The sequence below is a fragment of the Sander vitreus genome, chromosome 8 (assembly GCF_031162955.1).
Source record: "Sander vitreus isolate 19-12246 chromosome 8, sanVit1, whole genome shotgun sequence".
NCBI classification, from domain to species: Eukaryota; Metazoa; Chordata; class Actinopteri; order Perciformes; family Percidae; genus Sander; species Sander vitreus.
Window position 1 is genome coordinate 1,222,392 of NC_135862.1, and position 21,003 is coordinate 1,243,394.

At 47.5% G+C, this 21,003-nt stretch overlaps 1 protein-coding gene across 4 annotated transcripts; it reads left to right on the top strand.

Moving 5' to 3' along the window:
- The first annotated feature begins 3,088 nt into the window (after positions 1 to 3,088).
- On the top strand, positions 3,089 to 17,587 carry prdm11 (PR domain containing 11). 4 transcript variants are annotated; one of them, XM_078256317.1, is made up of 11 exons: positions 3,089 to 3,395; positions 5,097 to 5,162; positions 5,536 to 5,792; positions 8,640 to 8,707; positions 10,174 to 10,361; positions 11,829 to 12,065; positions 12,440 to 12,676; positions 12,911 to 14,070; positions 14,439 to 14,867; positions 16,218 to 16,269; positions 16,488 to 16,638. In XM_078256317.1, the coding sequence occupies exons 2-11, from the start codon at positions 5,135 to 5,137 to the stop codon at positions 16,541 to 16,543; spliced, it is 2,712 nt and encodes a 903-aa protein (XP_078112443.1). In that variant the 5' UTR covers positions 3,089 to 3,395; positions 5,097 to 5,134; the 3' UTR covers positions 16,544 to 16,638. The 4 variants fall into 4 exon arrangements, with proteins under 4 accessions (XP_078112443.1, XP_078112440.1, XP_078112442.1 ...); XM_078256314.1 differs by lacking the exon at positions 16,218 to 16,269 and having other exon boundaries at positions 3,092 to 3,395; positions 16,488 to 17,587; XM_078256315.1 differs by lacking the exons at positions 3,089 to 3,395; positions 5,097 to 5,162; positions 16,218 to 16,269 and adding exons at positions 5,891 to 5,981; positions 6,572 to 6,993 and having other exon boundaries at positions 5,708 to 5,792; positions 16,488 to 17,587.
- The last annotated feature ends 3,416 nt before the right edge of the window (positions 17,588 to 21,003 follow it).

The following is a 21,003-nucleotide window of genomic DNA, read 5'->3' on the forward strand; positions in this document are numbered from 1 at the left end:
TCGGAGCACTGCAGAATGTTTTGTTGTTGAAGCTTGAAAAGCTATGCATTAAATATATATATATATATATATATTATAGATATTATCCTATTTCAGGCAAAGCGTGCAGCCCTCCTCCTCCTCCTCTTCCTCCTCTGGTCACCATCACCCACAGCACCCTGGGCCTTCCTCCTGCAGACAGCTGTGTCTACTCCTTCGTTGGGCTTCGGGCTCCTTCTCCATCACCACCAGTGTCTGGGCTCCATCCAGCCTCTCTACCCCTTTAAAAAATGATTTCATAACGATGGAGTCTAATCTCTAAAGACTCTGTACATTTCATATTATGTATATGTACAATACATCTTTGCATATCTGCAACGAAGTCTTCGAAAAGCTAGAAACCCGAGCAAGTACCAGAAAGCTAGCTAAAGACTTCCTTGTTCTACTGCGTCTTATATTTGCCAAAAGAGAGCCCCTCCTCCTGAGGAGCGCGCCAATGATCACCTTCAAAACACACGTGTAAACCTTCAATTGGCTACTTTTGAGGCTGAACACCACCTTTTTTGGGGGATTTTCCACTAGATGAAGTCATTTAGCTGATCTTGCATTTTGAACGCCTAAGCTTAAGGTGTTGGCTTGGTGCCCGCCGTAGCTGAAGGTGATCCGAGGAGGAAGAAGGTCTCCTTATTTCCAGCTAAATACATATCTCTTATCTAGTATCATATTTGTTGTACATTGTATGTTTCCCATAACTCAATTAAAACAGATTGTATCACATTTTGCCACAACACCACACTGGAAATGACGATCACAATAAGTCCACAATAAGTCCGTAGGGAGCTGGGTTGGGAACCAGAGGGTCACTGGTTCAAGTCCCCGTACGGACCGAAATACAGAGGTGGACTGGTAGCTGGAGAGGTGCCAGTTCACCTCCTGGGCACTGCCAAGATGCCCTTGAGCAAGGCACCGAACCCCCCCCGAACCACTCATGGCTCCTGTTCAGCAGTCGCAGCCCACTCACTCTGACATCTCTCCATTAGTGCATGTAAAAGGACCTGAGTGTGTGTGTGTGTGTGTGTGTGTGTGTGTGTGTGTGTGTGTGTGTAATAACAACAGAGTGTAACATTGTAATTTCCCCATTGGGGCTCAAATAAAGAGTATAAATAAATAAAAAAGTATAAATTATTATAAAAACATTAGCAGCTGCTACCCAGCTCACCACAGCTTTCTGCAGGGACTTCTGAGTCTCATAGTCTGCAAATCTGTCATATTCTGCAGGGCAGTGTTGCATAATTACAGCATGCAAAACAGTTTCCTGATTTGTTTTTTGGTGCACAACTAGTCGGGCCAAAATTAGCTTGTTTGACACATGTGGCCTACGTGGACGGGCTGGTATAGCCAGAGAAAAACCTTATTAATAAACTTTTGAGGTCACACACGACTCGTATAGAACCAGAGTTCTTACGGCCTTAATTGAATCAATGAATCAATCAAAAGCATGGTTTAGAAGCACTGCATTTGCTCCTATGGATGTGGTATTTAGCATATAGAAATAAAAGATGTATGTGTGGCAGGGTTGGCTCAGTGGGTAGAGCAGGCGCACATGTATAGAGGTGTATGCCTCGACGCAGAAGGTCCAGGGTTGAGTCCGACCTGGATGATTTCCTGCATGTCTTCCCTCTCTCTCTCTCCCCTTTCTCCCCGAGCTGTCCTCTTCCATTAAAGGCTGAAATGCCCAAAATAAATCTTAAAAAAGAAAAGTGTTTACCTCCATATTCAGTTTCAAAGTCAAACATACCAAAGAAAACGAAAATGTGCTATTACAAAACTAGCAGTTAGACTCAATATCCTGTTTGTGTCTTTTAAGAAAGGATTTAGCTGGGTCTCACTTTGTTAGTATTAGTATTAGTATTAGTATTTGATACCATTCCAGTGTGGAATAACACAGGGAATAGTAACAATGTCAGTCTGGAATAAAGATCTCATTTTCCTATTAATACTGTCTTTTCCCCACAGCAGTATCAGTGGCTTGGCTTGTGAGAGAGCTTGGGACCGGGAGGTCGCCGGTTCAATCCCCCAGACCGGCAGGATAAAATCTGGGTGGGGAAAGTGAAAGAGCAGCACTTGTCCCTCCCTCATTACAACCACTGAGGTGCCCTTGAGCAAGGCCCTTAACCTCCACCTGCTCCATTGGAGCTGCTCAGTGGCAGCAGATCAGACTGTGGTAGTACTGGGCAGCTTCCAGTATGAATGTGATCAGATCAGACTGTGGTAGTACTGGGCAGCTTCCAGTATGAATGTGGTCAGATCAGACTGTGGTAGTACTGGGCAGCTTCCAGTATGAATGTGATCAGACTGTGGTAGTACTGGGCAGCTTCCAGTATGAATGTGGTCAGATCAGACTGTGGTGGTACTGGGCAGCTTCCAGTATGAATGTGATCAGATCAGACTGTGGTAGTACTGGGCAGCTTCCAGTATGAATGTGGTCAGATCAGACTGTGGTGGTACTGGGCAGCTTCCAGTATGAATGTGATCAGATCAGACTGTGGTGGTACTGGGCAGCTTCCAGTATGAATGTGATCAGATCAGACTGTGGTAGTACTGGGCAGCTTCCAGTATGAATGTGATCAGATCAGACTGTGGCTTGAGACGCTGTAATGATCATGTTTCATTGGCCAGTTACCGTGCCACTTGCACGTCAGTGCACAGGTCCACTACGTGACCAACCCTACGGAGCCTACCATGTGACGTGTGTGCGTATTTCAACAGAGTGACAGTGTAAGTGAAGAAATAGATAGAGACAACAACACGGAACAAATCATGTTGTATCGTGCAACCCTAGTATGAATGTGGAAGTGTGTGAATGTGATCAGGACGTTCCTGCAAAAGAGAGGAACCTTCCCTGAATAAATAAAGGATACAAATAATAATAATTATTATTATTATGATATATTGCATCCAAAATAATAGCAAATTCCTTGACAGTTACTGGGATTTGATATTTTCTGATTCTGGCAGGAAATGAAGTGTGTAAAGCTCAAAATGTTCTGGGTGACGCCCCCCAGATATAATGTGCCCCCACCCCACTATTATCTTTATCTTGGGTTAAGTCCCCTGCAGGTGAAACCGTCTCACTGTCCCGCTTCACACTCACACAACTTCACTTTTTGCACACCGTCTTTTTCTTCCGTTCTTTATGTCATTTCCTGTGATGTAAAAAATGGTGGTCCAAGCTGCTCAGGGAGGCGACTGAGTCGCTGCTGAAAAAAATTAAATTCAGCCAGAAAGTTAAAGCATCGGCGGGAAGCCGTGGAGCCTGCAGCCGGGGGCTCGGTGCTCCGCAGCCGGGGGAGGGAGAGTCGAGCTTCACCCGGGCCGGGACAGAGGCTCCGTGTCGCGCTGCGTCTCTGCACACGGTGGGTCTCTCTGTCTGTGTGTGTCTGGGTGTCAGTAGCCACTGTGGCCAGCAGCGAAAATGGCTTCCGAAAACAGCAGGCAGATTGCCAGCAGTCTGCAGACCGAGAGAAACATGGCGCAGATTAAATACAAAACTCAGCCGCTGAATGTGTTGTCACATTTCTCCCAAATGTCTCCGACATGATGTAAATGTGAAGACACCGAGACAAAGTTAGACGTAACTTTAGTTTGTGTAAAGTGTTTGTGTTCAGACTGCAGAGAGGAGAGATAGATAGAGATACTTTATTTATCCAGAAGGAAATGAAGGTGTCCAATAGCTTATACACAACATACAGACGTATGACATCCACATACACACAGTACTAATACTACCAATAGTGTGCCCTTAGTAAAGGTAGATTGTAGCATGTTTAAAGGAGCAGTGTGGAAAAAATGCAGAAAGGTGCAATGGTATCATAGTGCGAGATAGTGTGTCAGTGCAGGGGGATGCAGGCATCCACAGTTTATTATGAACTGAATATATTTACAATGTACAGATTTAAATATAGAAAAAACAGGAGAGAAAAGAGCTGCAGTGAGAGTGTGTGTAAGGAGGAGTCTCTCTAAACACACAGTTACATCATTGTACATGTATCTGCTGAGACTTTTCACATCAACATCTCTGTACCTCTGCTGGTTGTTCTATCTGCTGTTTTTAATTGCTGTTTTATTATCACAGTAAATGCAAAATGGCTGAATTCCTGTTGGGTTTATGGTACACCCCCAAGAGGCTTTTTTGTCTGTGTCAACATGTTTTATATGCGTACCAATTTTGGTTAGTCTACGTGGAAGTTAAAGGAGGGGGCTACAACTTTGAAAATGTGTAGGGGGCGCTATTTTGTTACACCCGAGCACGAAACCCGTGAAATATTAAATATTTACCAGTCCTGATGCGTGTGCAAAATTTGGTGAGTTTTTCGAGCACCTTAAGACCCTCAAAAATGTGATTCATAGGAGAGAGTGGAGTTTTTGTTAAAGGGATTAGGTGACATGAAACAGCCCCGAAATCACCATCACCAAACCCACCAGACTCCATGTAAATAATCAGGACTTTGATCATCGTAAAACACACTTCATTCAAAGTGGACAGAAACTAAATCAAACTACCAAAAGCCGTCTTGGTTCATCTTTCCACTGTTCCAACAATCACCACTCTGGTTTGGTTGAAATAAACCCTTAATTCACCCATTTACATGTGGAGATATGCTGGCTCTATACACGCTAAAAGTCCTGATTATTTACATGGAGTCTGGTGGAGATATGCTGGCTCTATACACGCTAAAAGTCCTGATTATTTCAAGGAGTCTGGTGGAGATATGCTGACTCTATACATGCTAAAAGTACTGATTATTTACATGGAGTCTGGTGGAGATATGCTGGCTCTATACATGCTAAAAGTCCTGATTATTTACATGGAGTCTGGTGGAGATATGCTGGCTCTATACACGCTAAAAGTCCTGATTATTTACATGGAGTCTGGTGGGTTTGGTGATGGTGATTTTCGGGGCTGTTTCATGTTAAACTAAAAGGATCTTCCTCTTTAACTAAAAGGTCTATCTCTGTAGGGATCCATCCCATAATGTTGTCAGACTCTTAGAATAATAATCTGAGTCTGTCAGCAGCAATATGCTAAAAGTACTGCTGTGTGTTCTGTTGTGCAGAGTTGTGACGGGCTGATTTCCACCAACATGGTTCCACCATGAACGAGCCTTCGTCGGACCTCTGGTGTAAGTTTCTCCTTCTTTCGTCCTCCAGGGGCGATGCTAGGATCAGACCTTCAGGGGGGCTCAGCCCCTAATGAGCATGTGATACGGGGGGGTGTCTCTCTGTGTGTGTGTCTGTCTGTGTCTCTCTGTGTGTGTGTCTGTCTGTGTCTCTCTGTGTGTGTCTGTCTGTCTGTCTGTCTGTGTGTGTGTGTATATGTGTGTGTGTGTGTGTGTGTATATATATATATATATATATATGTGTGTGTGTGTATATATATATATGTGTATGTGTATTTATATATATGTATGTATGTATGTATGTATGTATGTGTGTGTGTGTGTGTGTGTGTGTGTGTGTAACTAACCCCTGACCCTGTGATGTTTTGTCCTACAGTCTGCGAGGACTGCCAGGAATATTTCCACGAGTGTCCGTCTCACGGGCCCCTGGTGTTTGTCCCAGACACCCCCGCGGCCCCGGGGTCGGCCAACAGGGCGGCGCTCACGGTCCCGTCCGGCCTGGAGGTGTTCACGGAGGGGGGCGAGGTGGACGTTCGCTGCCTGGAGCCAAACTTCCCCAAGGGGGCGGTCTTCGGCCCGTATGAGGGACAGCTGGTGTCCAAGGACCAATCCTCTGGCTCCTTCTCCTGGATAGTAAGTCCCGCCTCCATCAGGTCTCAGGCCCTGTTCACACGAACACAAACACGCTCGCAGGGGAAAACGACTATTTATCAGATGTGCCTTTCCTTTAGACGCCGACGCCATTTTTGGGGCTTAAAAACGCAAAAAAAGTGAAACCACCCTCCAGAGTGGAAATCTTAAAAACACGTTCCTGTCTAAAGGGTAAAAACACACGTGTGTGTGTGTGTGTGTGTGAGACACTGTGTGTGTGTGTGTGTGTGTGTGTGTGTGTGTGTGTGTGTGTGTGTGTGTGAGACACTGTGTGTGTGTGTGTGTGTGTGTGTGTGTGAGACACTGTCTGTCTGTCTGAGTGTGTGTGTGTCTGTCTGAGTGTGTGTGTGTCTGTCTGTGTGTGTGTGTGTGTGTGTGTGTGTGTGTGTGTGTGTGTGTATATATATGTGTCTGTCTGTCTGTGTGTGTGAGTCTGTGTGTGTATGTGTACGTGTGTGTGTGTGTGTGTGTGTATATATATATATATGTGTGTGTGTGTGTGTGTGTGTGTGTGTATATATATATATATATATATATATATATATATATATGTGTGTGTGTGTGTGTGTGTGTGTGTGTGTGTATATATATATATATGTATATATATATATATATATTTATATATATATATATATATGTATATATGTATGTGTGTGTGTGTGTGTGTGTGTGTGTGTGTGTATATATATATATGTGTGTGTGTGTGTGTGTGTGTGTGTGTGTGTGTGTGTGTGTGTGTGTGTGTGTGTGTGTGTGAACAGGAGAATCTGCCCGGTGACAGGAGGTTGAGGGAGCTCAGCAACACAGACGGTGTTACCCTGAGCTCCAGACTTTCATGTCTGAAGTTAGGGAAACTTGGGACCAGATCTACGAACAGCTGAGTGCAGACTGCCATGTTCCCACAGCTGATGCTATGACTGTTTGAAATGATCCTGATGCCAATATTAATAACGTAACGAGGAGTTTAACAGAGATATGACGTCATCTCTGATTTCTTCCAGTAACTGTAATACTGCACGGCTGCTCAATCTGTACCGCTTAATGATTTCGTGTTCACTCAACTGAAAAAGTGTGATCCTTTCAGCTCGTCTCCTGGGCCGATGTCTTCGTCCTGCTCTGATTACTGCTGCCATTTCACCAGGAGGCGTATGCCAGGAACCCCTCTTCCTGGTTTACACCTGCTGTAAGAGGCGGAGACGATCCCCCGCAGAATAGAGGCGAAGTTCCCACCTTTTTGGGTGGAACTTGTGGTGGAAACCTTTCTTGTTTGCAGCAGGTGTAGGTTTAGTAAAATAGGAAAGTGAAACAAAATAAAGACATTATTTTATTATAAACTAAAGAATATAGGAGTAACACGATTTCACAAAAGGCACAGCAGCTCAGTGGAAAGTGTCTTCAACGAATAAGAACAAGCACACAGTATATATGCATCTGCAGTGAGATAGAAAGACAGGCCCCCCCCTGCCTAAACATGACTCAACATTTCTTACAATCAAACATAGTCAGACATTCAGGAGCCACTTCCCTCCTTCCCCTCTGGACCACTTTCTACCCCGAGGGTTAGACATCCCGGTTATCTCAACTATGTGAGAAGTCTCACCTATCCAGGGAGAAATGAATGTGTGTTCAGCGTACGCACTACGTTCCCAGACTTTGTTTATGGTTACCACTTTAAACCTGATCTGCTAACACTACAACAGAAGGCTAACAGAAGTGTCTCCAAGGTTTACGATCTCAGCTGTTGCACATGGAGAATCTTCTAGGTTAAACACAAAATGTAGAAGAATATGATTCAAATCATGTTTAAAGAGCCCATATTCTGCTCATTTTCAGGTTCATAACTGTATTTTAAGGTTGTACCAGAATAGGTTTACATGGTTTAATGTTAAAAAACACCATATTGTTGTTGTACTGCCCAGCTCTCTCTCACTGCTGCAGATCCTCTTTCAGCTGGTCTCTGTTTTAGCTACAGAGTGAGACCTCTTTCCTTCTTCTTCTTCTGTACTATCTTTGATTGCACATGCTCAGTAGCTCAGATGTAGATCATGTCAGCTAGCTAGCTCCATAGACAGTAAAAGAAAGGCTGTTTCTCCAGCTTCAGTCAGTTACAAGGCAGGATTAGCTGGGAGACTTCTTCTAAACGAGGGACCACTTCCACCTTTGTGTTGAATACCTGCAGAACAGGGACATGGAAGTAGTTCTTTTGGAGATTATGGTGAACTAGTGTGTGTTGTAGCAGTGTTGTGCCATTGAGAACGAGCTAGCATGCTAACGGTTAGCCCCCTAGCCCCCTCGTCTCAGCTAGTGACGTAGAAAGCCGTGCAGATGTTGACCAGCTGACCCAGAGACTGAAGACAGGACACATTCAGAAACCGTATCTCACTCAGAACAGCATGGAGGGTTATCAACGTCTGTATGAAGCACCAGAGACACTAAAGAACTCCCCAAATCCCAGAAAAAGAGATTTCTTTCATAATATGGGCACTTTAAAGGTATTTTTTGCCATTACAAACTCCCACTTTCCCCATGACCCTCCCACAAACACGTATTGAAAGCGCAGCTTGTGTCTTCTCGCTCATGTGACAGGCGATCTGTGATTTTACCAGATTTTTGCGCCCTGTTTGTGACTAGCCCGTATCAGTTAAGTCAGTCTTTGCGAACAATTAACGCCCTGAAACAGGCGCAAACGGCCTGATACATCTAGCCCTTAGTGTCTTTTGGGAACCCGCGTGTGTGTTTGACCTGTGGGCGACAGGAAGACAACGCGATGGTTAAACCCGCCCAGCTCTGAAATGGTTTCCTGTTCTTCTTTCTATGGTTGTGTTCCAGATTGTTGATGTTAACAACACGTACCAGTCCATCGAAGGCAGCGATGACACCAGAGCCAACTGGATGAGGTAACAGTCAGCGTGGTCTGCATGTGTCTGCTCTGATTACTGAAACAACACAGATACAGATAGCTTCATTTACCTCCAATGGGCAATGCACTTCCTACAGTCCACTGAAACATATACACACACATATTTATATATGCGTGCCTAACAGTGCCTGGCAGGGCCTAGCATGGCCTAGCATGGCCTAGCATGGCCTAGCATGGCCTGGCAGTGCCTAGCAGGGCCTAGCATGGCCTAGCAGTGCCTAGCAGTGCCTGGCAGGGCCTGGCAGGGCCCTAGCATGGCCTAGCATGGCCTAGCAGGGCCTGGCAGGGCCTGGCAGTGCCTGGCAGTGCCTGGCAGTGCCTGGCAGGGCCTGGCAGTGCCTAGCAGTGCCTGGCAGGGCCTAGCAGTGCCTGGCAGTGCCTGGCAGTGTCTAGCAGTGCCTGGCAGTGCCTGGCAGGGTCTAGCAGTGCCCTAGCAGGGTCTAGCAGTGTCTAGCAGTGCCTGGCAGTGCCCTAGCAGGGTCTAGCAGTGTCTGGCAGTGCCTGGCAGTGCCTGGCAGTGCCTGGCAGTGCCTGGCAGGGTCTAGCAGTGCCCTAGCAGGGTCTAGCAGTGTCTAGCAGTGCCTGGCAGTGCCCTAGCAGGGTCTAGCAGTGTCTAGCAGTGCCTGGCAGGGGCCTGGCAGGGCCTGGCAGTGCCTAGCAGGGCCTAGCAGGGCCTGGCAGGGCCTGGCAGTGCCTGGCAGTGCCTGGCAGGGCCTGGCAGGGCCTGGCAGGGCCTGGCAGTGCCTGGCAGTGCCTACTACACGCTCAGTAGCTAGTAGGACTACATGCTCAGTGCCAGTAAGGACTACACGCTCAGTAGCTAGGTAAGGACTACACGCTCAGTAGCTAGGTAAGGACTACATGCTCAGTAGCTAGGTAAGGACTACATGAGCTAGCTAGCTGTTTCTCCAACTTCAGTAGTACAAGGCAGGATTAGCTGGGAGACTTCTTCTAAACGAGGGACCACTTCCACCTTTGTGTTGAATACCTGCAGAACAGGGACATGGAAGTAGTTCTTTTGGAGATTATGGTGAACTAGTGTGTGTTGTAGCAGTGTTCCGTCATTGAGAACGAGCTAGCATGCTAACGGTTAGCCCCCTAGCCCCCTCGTCTCAGCTAGTGACGTAGAAAGCCGTGCAGATGTTGACCAGCTGACCCAGAGACTGAAGACAGGACACATTCAGAAACCGTATCTCACTCAGAACAGCATGGAGGGTTATCAACATCTAAACAACTCCCCAAATCTTCATAATATGGGCTCTTTAAATGTTTATGATTTCAGACGGGAGGTCTTCAGGCTGCAGCCAAACACTCTTGGAATTTTTGGCCATGGATTTGACATTTTTCTGCACGTTGTCCCTGGTTTACTTCCGTCCCGAAGCATTTAAAGGACACGTGGTTATTGGTGGAAATCTTCCAGTTCCTGGTGTTTGTGCCCTGCAGGTTTGTGCGGACGTCTTCAGAGGAGAGTGACAGGAACTTGACGGCGTTTCAGCACGGTAGAAACATTTACTTCAGCGTGTGTCGGGCGCTGGCAGCGGGAGAGAGGCTGAGGGTCTGGTACGGCGAGGACTACATCCAACGCCTCCACGGGGTCTCTCAGGAGAGCATCGGCCAGAACCTGGACTCAGGTAGGGGGAGGGGGGGGGTGGGTGTGTGTGTGTGTGTCTGTGTGTGTGTCTGTGTGTGTGTGTGTGTGTGTGTGTGTCTGTCTGTGTGTGTGTGGTTTTTCTTATTGTTTACCACTTTCATTCTTTAAATAAATCCTGCAAGATAACTTTCTTGTAAAAATACAGTGATTTTTTTGTGGAGTTGGTAGCATGTATTAGCATGTGTTAGCATGTGTTGGCATGTATTAGCATGTGTTATCATGTATTACATGTGTTAGCATATGTTGGCATGCATTGGCATGCGTTAGCATGTGTTATCATGTATTAGCATGTGTTAGCATGTATTACATGTGTTAGCATATGTTGGCATGCATTGGCATGCGTTAGCATGTGTTATCATGTGTTGGCATGTGTAAGCATGTGTTAGCATGTGTTGGCATGTGTAAGCATGTGTTTCCATATGTTGGCATGTGTAAGCATGTGTTTCCATATGTTGGCATGTGTTAGTATGTGTTTCCATATGTTAGCATGTGTTAGCATGTGTTTCCATATGTTGGCATGTGTTAGCATGTGTTGGCATGTTCAGGCATGTGTTAGCATGTGTTGGCATGTGTTGGCATGTGTTACCATGTATTACATGTGTTAGCATATGTTGGCATGCATTGGCATGCGTTAGCATGTATTAGCATGAGTTATCATGTGTTAGCATGTGTTGGCATGTGTTGGCATGTGTTGGCATGTGTTGGCATGTGTTATCATGTATTACATGTGTTAGCATATGTTGGCATGTGTTGGCATGTGTTGGCATGTGTTGGCATGTGTTGGCATGTGTTATCATGTATGGCATGTGTTAGCATGTGTTGGCATGTGTTGGCATGTGTTGGCATGTGTTGGCATGTGTTATCATGTATTACATGTGTTAGCATATGTTGGCATGCGTTAGCATGCATTAGCATGAGTTATCATGTGTTGGCATATGTTACCATGTGTTGGCATGTGTTGGCATGTGTTGGCATGTGTTACCATGTGTTGGCATGCGTTAGCATGCATTAGCATGAGTTATCATGTGTTGGCATATGTTACCATGTGTTACCATATGTTGGCATGTGTTACCATGTGTTGGCATGTGTTACCATGTGTTACCATGTGTTGGCATGTGTTGGCATGTGTTGGCATATGTTGGCATATGTTGGCATATGTTGGCATGTGTTGGCATGTGTTGGCATGTGTTGGCATATGTTGGCATGTGTTGGCATGTGTTACCATATGTTACCATGTGTTACCATGTGTTACCATGTGTTACCATGTGTTGGCATGTGTTGGCATGTGTTACCATGTGTTACCATGTGTTACCATATGTTGGCATATGTTGGCATGTGTTGGCATGTGTTAGCATGTGTTAGCATGTGTTGGCATGTGTTTCCATGTGTTAGCATGTGTTAGCATGAGAAACATAGGTATATAGGTAAGACGCCTGTTTTGTTGCAGATTCGGGGAAGCTGGCGGTCCTGCCGAACCTCCAGGAGAACTATAAGTGTCCGTGTGTGCAGTCGGTGCAGGCTAAACCCAGCGAGGAGGCGGTGCAGGCTAAACCCAGCGAGGAGGCGGTGCAGGCTAAACCCAGCGAGGAGTCGGACGGCCAGCCTCCCGCCAAGAGGAAGAAGATCGACCTCATCTTCAAAGACGTGCTGGAGGCGTCCCTGGAGTCCCGGGCCTCGCTCCACGGTGAGTGTTGAGCAACATGTTGGTCTTAAAGCAGGGTTACACGTAAGGAAATGCTTATTTTAAATGACTTTAAACTGATCATAGTTTACGTATTATTATTTGAAATGTTATAGTATTTCTATGTGTGTGTTTGTTTTACTATGTGTGTCTCTCTCTGTGTGTGTGTGTGTGTGTGTGTGTGTACTTCTATAGTGTTATGTTTTTCTAAATTAATGTATTATTATTATTATTATTATTATTATAAGAGATTCCATCTGTGTACCACTAGAGGGAGCGTGCGTACCACCAGACATTATTAGACATGTTAGACAGATAATAATAAAACGGAGAAAATGAACGGGGTTTCCACTGTTGTGTGCTTGTTGCGTGTGCAGGCTGCTTCACCGTGCCGAAGCTAAAGGTGGAGGAGACGGAGGAGGAGAAGCAGAGCACCTCCACCTCCTTCTGCCCAAACTGTGTCCGACTGAAGAGGAGGATCCAGGAGCTGGAGGACGAGCTGTCCCGAGTCAGGGGGGAGAGACAGGAAGTGGTCGCTGCACCGATGTCTGGACAGACCCAACGCGATCAGGCCCCGCCCCACCCCGAGCAGGGCCCCGTCGAGGACTTTCACGGTACTGAAAAATGATTGTGTGTGTGTGTGTGTGTGTGTGTGTCAACCGATGTTGATGGATAATCACAGATGTGTATCTCAAAGTTCAGACTACCCAAAATTCAATGAAAGTAGTGATCAAGTACTTGCAATTGTACTTAACGTTTTGCATAATTTGGTTAAAAAGAAACCCATATTTCTCTTATAGAAGTTTTGAGAACAGGTCAGCAGAGGCTGAATGTGTTTGTCTGTGCAGGGATGGAGCTGCTGACGCCCTCTCAGGTGGTTCTAGACGAAGACGACCTGGACGTGGACTCAGCCGACGAGTCGATCGCTGCAGATCTCGTGATTTCTCCGGAAGACTCGCTGAAGCTTTCGTCCGCGGGCGGCCGTCGGATTCGCCGCTTCAAGCAGGAGTGGCTGAAGAAGTTCTGGTTCTTGCGCTACTCGCCGACCCTCAACGAGATGTGGTGCCACGTCTGCCGCCAGTACACGGTCCAGTCGTCCCGCACTTCGGCCTTCATCGTCGGGTCCAAGCAGTTCAAGATCCACACCATCAAGCTGCACAGCCAGAGCAACCTGCACAAGAAGTGCCTGCAGCTGTACAAGCTGCGCATGCATCCCGAGAAGACGGAGGAGATGTGCAAGAACATGCTGCTGCTGTTCAACGCCGCGTACCACCTGGCCACGGAGGGACGGCCCTTCTCCGACCTGCGGGCGCTTGCCGAGCTTCTGAAGCGCTGCGAGCTCAAAGTGGTGGACCAGTACATGAACGACGGAGACTGTCAGATCCTGCTGCACCACATCGCCCGCACGTTGAAGGAAGACCTGGCAGAGAAGATGCGCCTGTCGCCCTTCCTGAGCGTCATAATGGACGCCCAAAACGACGATCTTTTCTCAGACATGGTCGCTGTTTACGTCCAGTTCATCACCAACGAGGGCTCCCCGAGCACGGAGTTCCTGTCCTTGCAGAGGCTGAGCGTGGCCAGCGTGGACGGGTATCTCCAGGCATTGGATCGAGCCTTCGGTGTCCTCGGCTTCCGGTTCCAGGACTTGCTGGTAGTCGGTCTGGGCGTGGACGGCACCAACATGTCTTCGGGAATGCGAGCGAGCCTGTATGTCGCTGTGCAGAAGAGTTTTCCGTGGATCCTGTGCCTTCCCGTGATGATTCACCGGCCCCATCTGGAGGTGTTGGACGCCATCAGCGGAAAGGAGCTCTCCTGCCTGGAGGATCTGGAGAACAACCTGAAGCAGCTGCTCAGTTTCTACCGCTACTCCCCGCGCATGATGGCCGAGCTGCGATGCACGGCGCCCACGCTGTCGGAGGAGACGGAGTTCCTCGGAGACATCCGAGCCATTCGGTGGATCATCGGGGAACCCAACGTCCTGAACGCGCTCATCAAAGATTACCTGGAGGTAAGCTACAAAAGATGTTGACCCCGGCCTCGTGGGCGTTGTTTTTCAACATCAGGTACTGGGGTCAGAGAGGCGACAAAATAAGTTATTCTGAATCTTTGCAGCTCTATATACTAGGGCTGTGTATTGGCAAGAATCTGGCGATACGATACAACATTTCAGTACACAGAAAATCAAACTGCCTGTTTGGTATTGTGGTTCCCAGGTTCTTAGTGAGCTAATGTTTATATGCTAAAGTAGGACAAAGGTCAGCCATAGCTACGTTGTTAGCTTCTAGCAAAAAGTCAGGCACTGTGTGTGTATGTGTGTGTATGTGTGTATATATATATATATATATATAAAACTAACGTTATTCTGAATCTGTGCAGGTAGTGTCCCATCTGAAGGAGATCAGCAGCCAGACGCAGAGGGCCGACGCTGCAGCCATCGCCCTCTCCCTCCTCCAGTTCCTGCTGGACTACCAATCAGTGAAGCTCATCTACTTCCTGCTGGACATCATCGCCGTCCTCTCGCGGCTAGCCTTCACCTTCCAAGGCGAGCACCTGCTGGTGTCTGCGGTGGAAGCCCGGATCCAGGACGCCATCCTGGAGATCGGCCAGCTGGCAGACTGCCCCGGGGAATACCTGCAGGAGTTTGAGGAAAACTTCCGGGAAAGTTTCAACGGCGTCGCTCTGAAGAACCTGCGTGTCGCTGAGTCCAAGTTTCAGTCGATCCGGGAGAAGATCTGCGACCGGAGCCGGGGGATTCTGTCTCAGAGGCTGGACCTGCAGAGCTGCACATTCGCCAAAGCCTGCAAGGTCTGGACCCATCCACCCGGAAAACGCCAAAGCTACATTTACATTCCTACGTTTTGGTTTGAAAACGAAAATCTTTGGCTCTGTTGTGTACTCCAAAGAGTGATGGAGCCTTTTTCATCTTTTTATTACTGCTTGTTACTGCTTTGCATGGTTGAACAGAAGAAGAATGACTCGGGTCTGTGTTACTTGGCTGTGTTTTGGTGCGTGCATGGCTTCTTATACTCAATGTGGATACTGTAGATGTATAACTGTGCTAATGTCTTGCTGCTTCCTGTAGCTCTGCATGGCTTAGGCTGGCCACACACTGGCTGCGTGGCGTGAGCGTGGCGTGGTGGCTGCGTGTCAGCTGTGTGGCGTTTTCTATGTCTTTAACACCAGAAAGGTGTCTGACTGCTGCTGCTGCTGCTAGTCTTGTCTCTACACATGGATGTTTCCCATAAACATAAACATAAACATATATTCTCTGATTACAGCAAAGACAACGTCAGCAGGACTGACGGTGAAATAGACTCCAGAATATTTCCTTCTGGATTGACAGGTGCCATGTTAGAAAATCTAATTATTAATTAGTTATCAAATGACGTTCATATCAAAACCTCGAGACTTTCAGACATCAACATGTCATTTATTAAATGTATTTGTGTCTAAATGACATTTAAACATCTTTTCCTATTCTGTGTTGTCTGGAAACGCTTCCAACACGCTGGCGTGTGGTGTGAAAAATAGGCGTCGGTCCTATTTCTAGCATGCACGTGTTTTCAGAGACGTGAGCATCTCGCAGGCAGTGTGCACGCTCCAACCTGTTACCATGGGAGCTGAAATATAAACGGACACGCTACACAGCTGACACGCTCACGCCACACAGCTGACACGCTCAGGCCACGCAGCCGTCACGCTCAGGCCACGCAGCCGTCACGCTCAGGCCACGCAGCCGACACGCTCACGCCACGCAGCCGTCACGCTCAGGCCACGCAGCCGTCACGCTCAGGCCACGCAGCCGAGACGCTCAGGCCACGCAGCCGACACGCTCAGGCCACGCTCACGCCACGCTCACGCCACGCAGCCAGAGTGTGGCCGGCCTTAATGAGAAAGCTTATGTGTTCCTCTAGCTGTCTGTGTGGTGTCTTGTTGACTTCTGTCTGTATAGTTTAACCTGTACTAATGTCTTGCTGTTTCCTGTTGCTCTGGTCTAAAATAATCCTGCCAAAGGACTACAGTTGAACCTTAGCCAGCTGGCTAACACTGGCACATTTACAGACATGTTACATAATGTGTGTTGTCCTGTATAAAAGAAATAATTCAATTCAAAGCACTGTATTCATCCCCAGAATAAGAATCTTTCCTTTTCAGTTTCCGAGAGACCACGTTGACCACGTGGCATTGTGGGATACAGGAGTAAAATGTAGGCTACATCTTCTGTACGCTCAAATTAGCTGTGCATTGTGGGTATTTAGTAGGTATATAGTGGACCATATAGGGAATGACATTAACCCAGGAGAATTGGAACACCACTACAGAATAGCGAACACACTATATAGGGAACTATTTCTGTGTTAGGGAACAGTTTCAAACACAGCTACTGTAATATAATAACAGCCTATTATCATATCTTATCTTAAGGTCCTGGATCTGGCCGCTTGGCCGCCCAACCGGGAGGAACTGCATGCGTACGGTGAGGAAGAGATCCAGGTGATATTCAACCATCTGGATTCAGTTCCGTGTGGAGGTGCGGAGGGTTCCCAGGCACGCACGGAGGCGAGGGCCAGCCTGAACGTGGAGTGGAAGGATCTGAAAGCCGACTTCTGCAGCATGAACGGTTTTAAAGAAGTGGTGGGTCACATCTGCCGGTACAAGCAGCGTTTCCCGCTGCTGAACCGCATGGTGCAGGCAGTGCGGGTGCTGCCCAGCTCCACGGCCTGCTGCGACAAAGGTCGCGGCGCCCTGACCAAGATGTGCAGAAACAACCGCTCGCGGCTGACTCTGGAGCAGATGAACGACCTGCTGGCTGTGGCCGTTAACGGGCCGCCCATCGCTAGCTTCGACGGGAAGCGAGCGCTGGACAGCTGGTTCGAGGAGAAGTCCGGTGGCAGCTACTCTCTGACGGCCGACGTGTTGAACAGGAAGTCGGCTGCGGAACAGAAGTCCGTCCTGCACAGCGTGGACGTCAACACGGAGTTCTACCCCGACATCTGACAGCCGGACACTACATTAAGACCATCAGAGATGTCTAATAAGGGGAGAACTGCCTCTCAGCATACTTCTGGCTTCTGACCTGGTTGCAGTTCCACTCTGGTTCCACTAGACGGCGCTCACAGGCCAGTGCAGAATGAATGGGACTCTATGGAGCTCTACCCCTCAAAATCCACTTTTCTCAGGATATCATTTTTTGTCTAGTAAATTGAATGTTGCATTTGAAAGGGGAGGCTAAGAAAATACACACTGGTCGTAATCAGTCCTTCACTGACCAATCAGCATTCATTAGCAGAATGCTAGCGTGTTATGGGCAACAACGACTCAACCTGTAAGAAATCAAAAGGACACAAGAACTCGTTCATTCAACTTTTGACCTATAATCCATGTTGAACTTGCAGAAACTACAATCAGATCTGAGATTTCTCAACGACAATCAGGCGAAAGAGACAAATGTAGCCGTCTAGCTCCATAGAGTCCCATTCATTTAGCATCTAGCTCCATAGAGTCCCATTCATTTAGCATCTAGCTCCATAGAGTCCCATTCATTTAGCATCTAGCTCCATAGAGTCCCATTCATTTAGCCGTCTAGCTCCATAGAGTCCCATTCATTTAGCATCTAGCTCCATAGAGTCCCATTCATTTAGCCATCTAGCTCCATAGAGTCCCATTCATTTAGCCATCTAGCTCCATAGGGTCCCATTCATTTAGCATCTAGCTCCATAGAGTCCCATTCATTTAGCATCTAGCTCCATAGAGTCCCATTCATTTAGCCATCTAGCTCCATAGAGTCCCATTCATTTAGCCATCTAGCTCCATAGAGTCCCATTCATTTAGCCATCTAGCTCCATAGGGTCCCATTCATTTAGCATCTAGCTCCATAGAGTCCCATTCATTTAGCATCTAGCTCCATAGAGTCCCATTCATTTAGCATCTAGCTCCATAGAGTCCCATTCATTTAGCATCTAGCTCCATAGAGTCCCATTCATTTAGCATCTAGCTCCATAGAGTCCCATTCATTTAGCCATCTAGCTCCATAGAGTCCCATTCATTTAGCATCTAGCTCCATAGACTCCCATTCATTTAGCACTGGACCGTGATCACCCCCAGTGGAACTCTGGTGGAACTGCAACCAAAGTAGGTCCAATGGGGCTGAATAGGGAGTGAAACGGCTTTCCGTAGACGGGCTCTGATACCGTATTAACCCAAACGTGACTCTGTCTGTGATAAGTGCTATATAAATAAACTTTACTTACTTTCACAAAGCGACCACAAAGATGCAGAACAACCACAAAGAGACAAAACGACTACAACAAGCAACATGCAAAAGAACTATTGACTACAAAATGACACAAAACGACCAGAGAAAGATGCCAAACAGTCACAAAGAGACATGCTTGACTAAAAAAATGACACGAAACGACTAAACAACGAAATATTCATAGCGTTTTGACCCTAATAGAAGACTGAGTCTGTGATAAGTGCTAAATAAATCAAATGTACTTACTGACACAAAACTACAACGACCACAGAAAGATGCAAACATTCACAAGGATCCACAAGATAAGGTCGTCAGGAAGTCATGTTGTTGTCTTTATTATTGTTGGAGCTTGTTTTGCAACACAAATGTCCATGTCTACAGAGAATAAAGAAACAAATATTAATCACAAAACTGACCACGGAGACGTGCAACGACTACAAAAAGATGCAAAAGAACGGGGCGCCATGTCAAGAGAAGCAAACAACAACAAGACATGAGACAACAAAGAGACTTAAAACAGCTAAAAAGAGAAGCAAACAACCCCAGTAGGACACAAGAGAACTGAAAAGAGACACAAAGCAGCCACAAAAAGACACGGGACACCCACAGAGATGCAAAATGACTGACACAAAACAACAGAGAGACACACATTAACCACAGAGATTAAGGGCGCACCGAATCCAGATTTTTGGGGTTCTGCTTAATCCTGAACCCCCTGGTTGAGGTTCTGCTGAGTCCTGAACCCCCTGGTTGAGGTTCTGCTGAGTCCTGAACCCCCTGGTTGAGGTTCTGCTGAATCCTGAACCCCCTGGTTGAGGTTCTGCTGAGTCCTGAACCCCCTGGTTGAGGTTCTGCTGAGTCCTCGTCCCGTCCTCAGTCCATGAACACAGTCAACACATTAATGAAGTAAACAGTGACTGTCCTTCCTTTGCCGTACCTGAAGTTGCTGCATTCTGGCTGCTGTCTGTAGATTCCTTCATGCTCAGCTCGTATTCTTCCAGATGTTTCATACCAGATGTTGTAACAGCGGTGATGTTGTGTATTGTTTAGGGTCCTCGCCACCACCAGACTAATCAGCATTGCAGATTGAACATGTAGCTGGACTTGAATGGCCTTCTTTTGACTGAAAGTACTGCCAAACAACACTTTTTCTGCTCACCAGTTCCATTTCCACTTCCTCTCAGCCTGCTGCATTGAAGCTCCACCTACGTAAACACCTTCCTGTAATCAACGGCGCCGTCATCACGGCGACCAGCGTAGCGCGGAGTGACAGCGTAGCGTAGTGCAACCCCCGTCAAAAAGCCCAATATTCAGCTGAATCTGAAGCTGAATCCTGGATTCAGTGCATCCCTGACAGACGTACACCGGCTACAAAGAGAAGCAAAAGGCTACGAACTAGCGTGCAGCTGTCATTGTTTTGCCGTAACGTACGCAAACCCGCCACACATAAAATGTAAAACGGCTCGAAGAGAAGCAAACAACTACAAGCAGAGGCAAAGCAACCATGGAGATGCACAGGGACTGACACAAAACTACAGAAGAGACCCAAAAAGACTACAGACTAGCGTGCAGCTGTCATTGTTTTGCTGTTCCATGTGAGAGTGCGGCTGTCTCCCAGTCCGTCCACGTTCAGCTGAAATCTCTGACTGACTTCTTCCACTGAGGAACATTGTCAAACTGAGGGACACAGTGGCCCTGCACGTGAGACTTAAAACGGGATCAGCCCAATGTTCCCACAGCCCTATGTTCCCACAGTCCTATGTTCCCACAGCTATATGTTCCCACAGCTCTATGTTCCCACAGCCATATGTTCCCACAGCCCATATGGTCCCACAGCCATATGTTCCCACAGCCATATGGTCCCACAGCCATATGTTCCCACAGCCATATGTTCCCACAGCCATATGGTCCCACAGCCCTATGTTCCCACAGCTCTATGGTCCCACAGCCCTATGTTCCCACAGCTCTATGTTCCCACAGCCATATGTTCCCACAGCTCTATGGTCCCACAGCCATATGTTCCCACAGCCCTATGGTCCCACAGCCCTATGGTCCCACAGCCATATGTTCCCACAGCCCAATGGTCCCACAGTCATATGTTCCCACAGCCCTATGGTCCCACAGCCCTATGGTCCCACAGCTCTATGTTCCCACAGCCCTATGTTCCCACATTTCTAAGATTATTCTTAAAATTAGGCCCTATGTTAGGGTTAGGGTTAGATTCCATCTGTAGTCCATTGCTGCTGGTTAATAGGTTGGCTGTAATTGGCTACCAAATTGGGAGAAAGGGGGGATACAATCTGATAAAAATGTATGAAAAAGGACATGTGGGAACATAGGGCCTAATTTTGGGAAAACAAATCTTAGAAATGTGGGAACATAGGCACGCTCCCCTTAATGTTTTGCTGTTCCATGTGTGAGTGCGGCTGTCTCCCAGTCCGTCGTGAGTGCGGCTGTCTCCCAGTCCGTCGTGAGTGCGGCTGTCTCCCAGTCCGTCGTAAGCGCGGCTGTCTCCCAGTCCGTCGTAAGTGCGGCTGTCTCCCAGTCCGTCTCCCAGTCCGTCGTGAGCGCGGCTGTCTCCCAGTCCAGTCCGTCGTGAGCGCGGCTGTCTCCCAGTCCGTCGTGAGCGCGGCTGTCTCCCAGTCCGTCGTGAGCGCGGCTGTCTCCCAGTCCAGTCCGTCGTGA

Bases quoted from the DNA above. Each gene is read 5' to 3' on its own strand.
- prdm11 (XM_078256314.1), top strand. From the start codon at position 5,135: ATGAACGAGCCTTCGTCGGACCTCTGGT. The intron at 8,708-10,173 runs GTAACAGTCAGC...TGTGCCCTGCAG, and splicing joins ACCAGAGCCAACTGGATGAG to GTTTGTGCGGACGTCTTCAG. The intron at 10,362-11,828 runs GTAGGGGGAGGG...GTTTTGTTGCAG, and splicing joins CGGCCAGAACCTGGACTCAG to ATTCGGGGAAGCTGGCGGTC.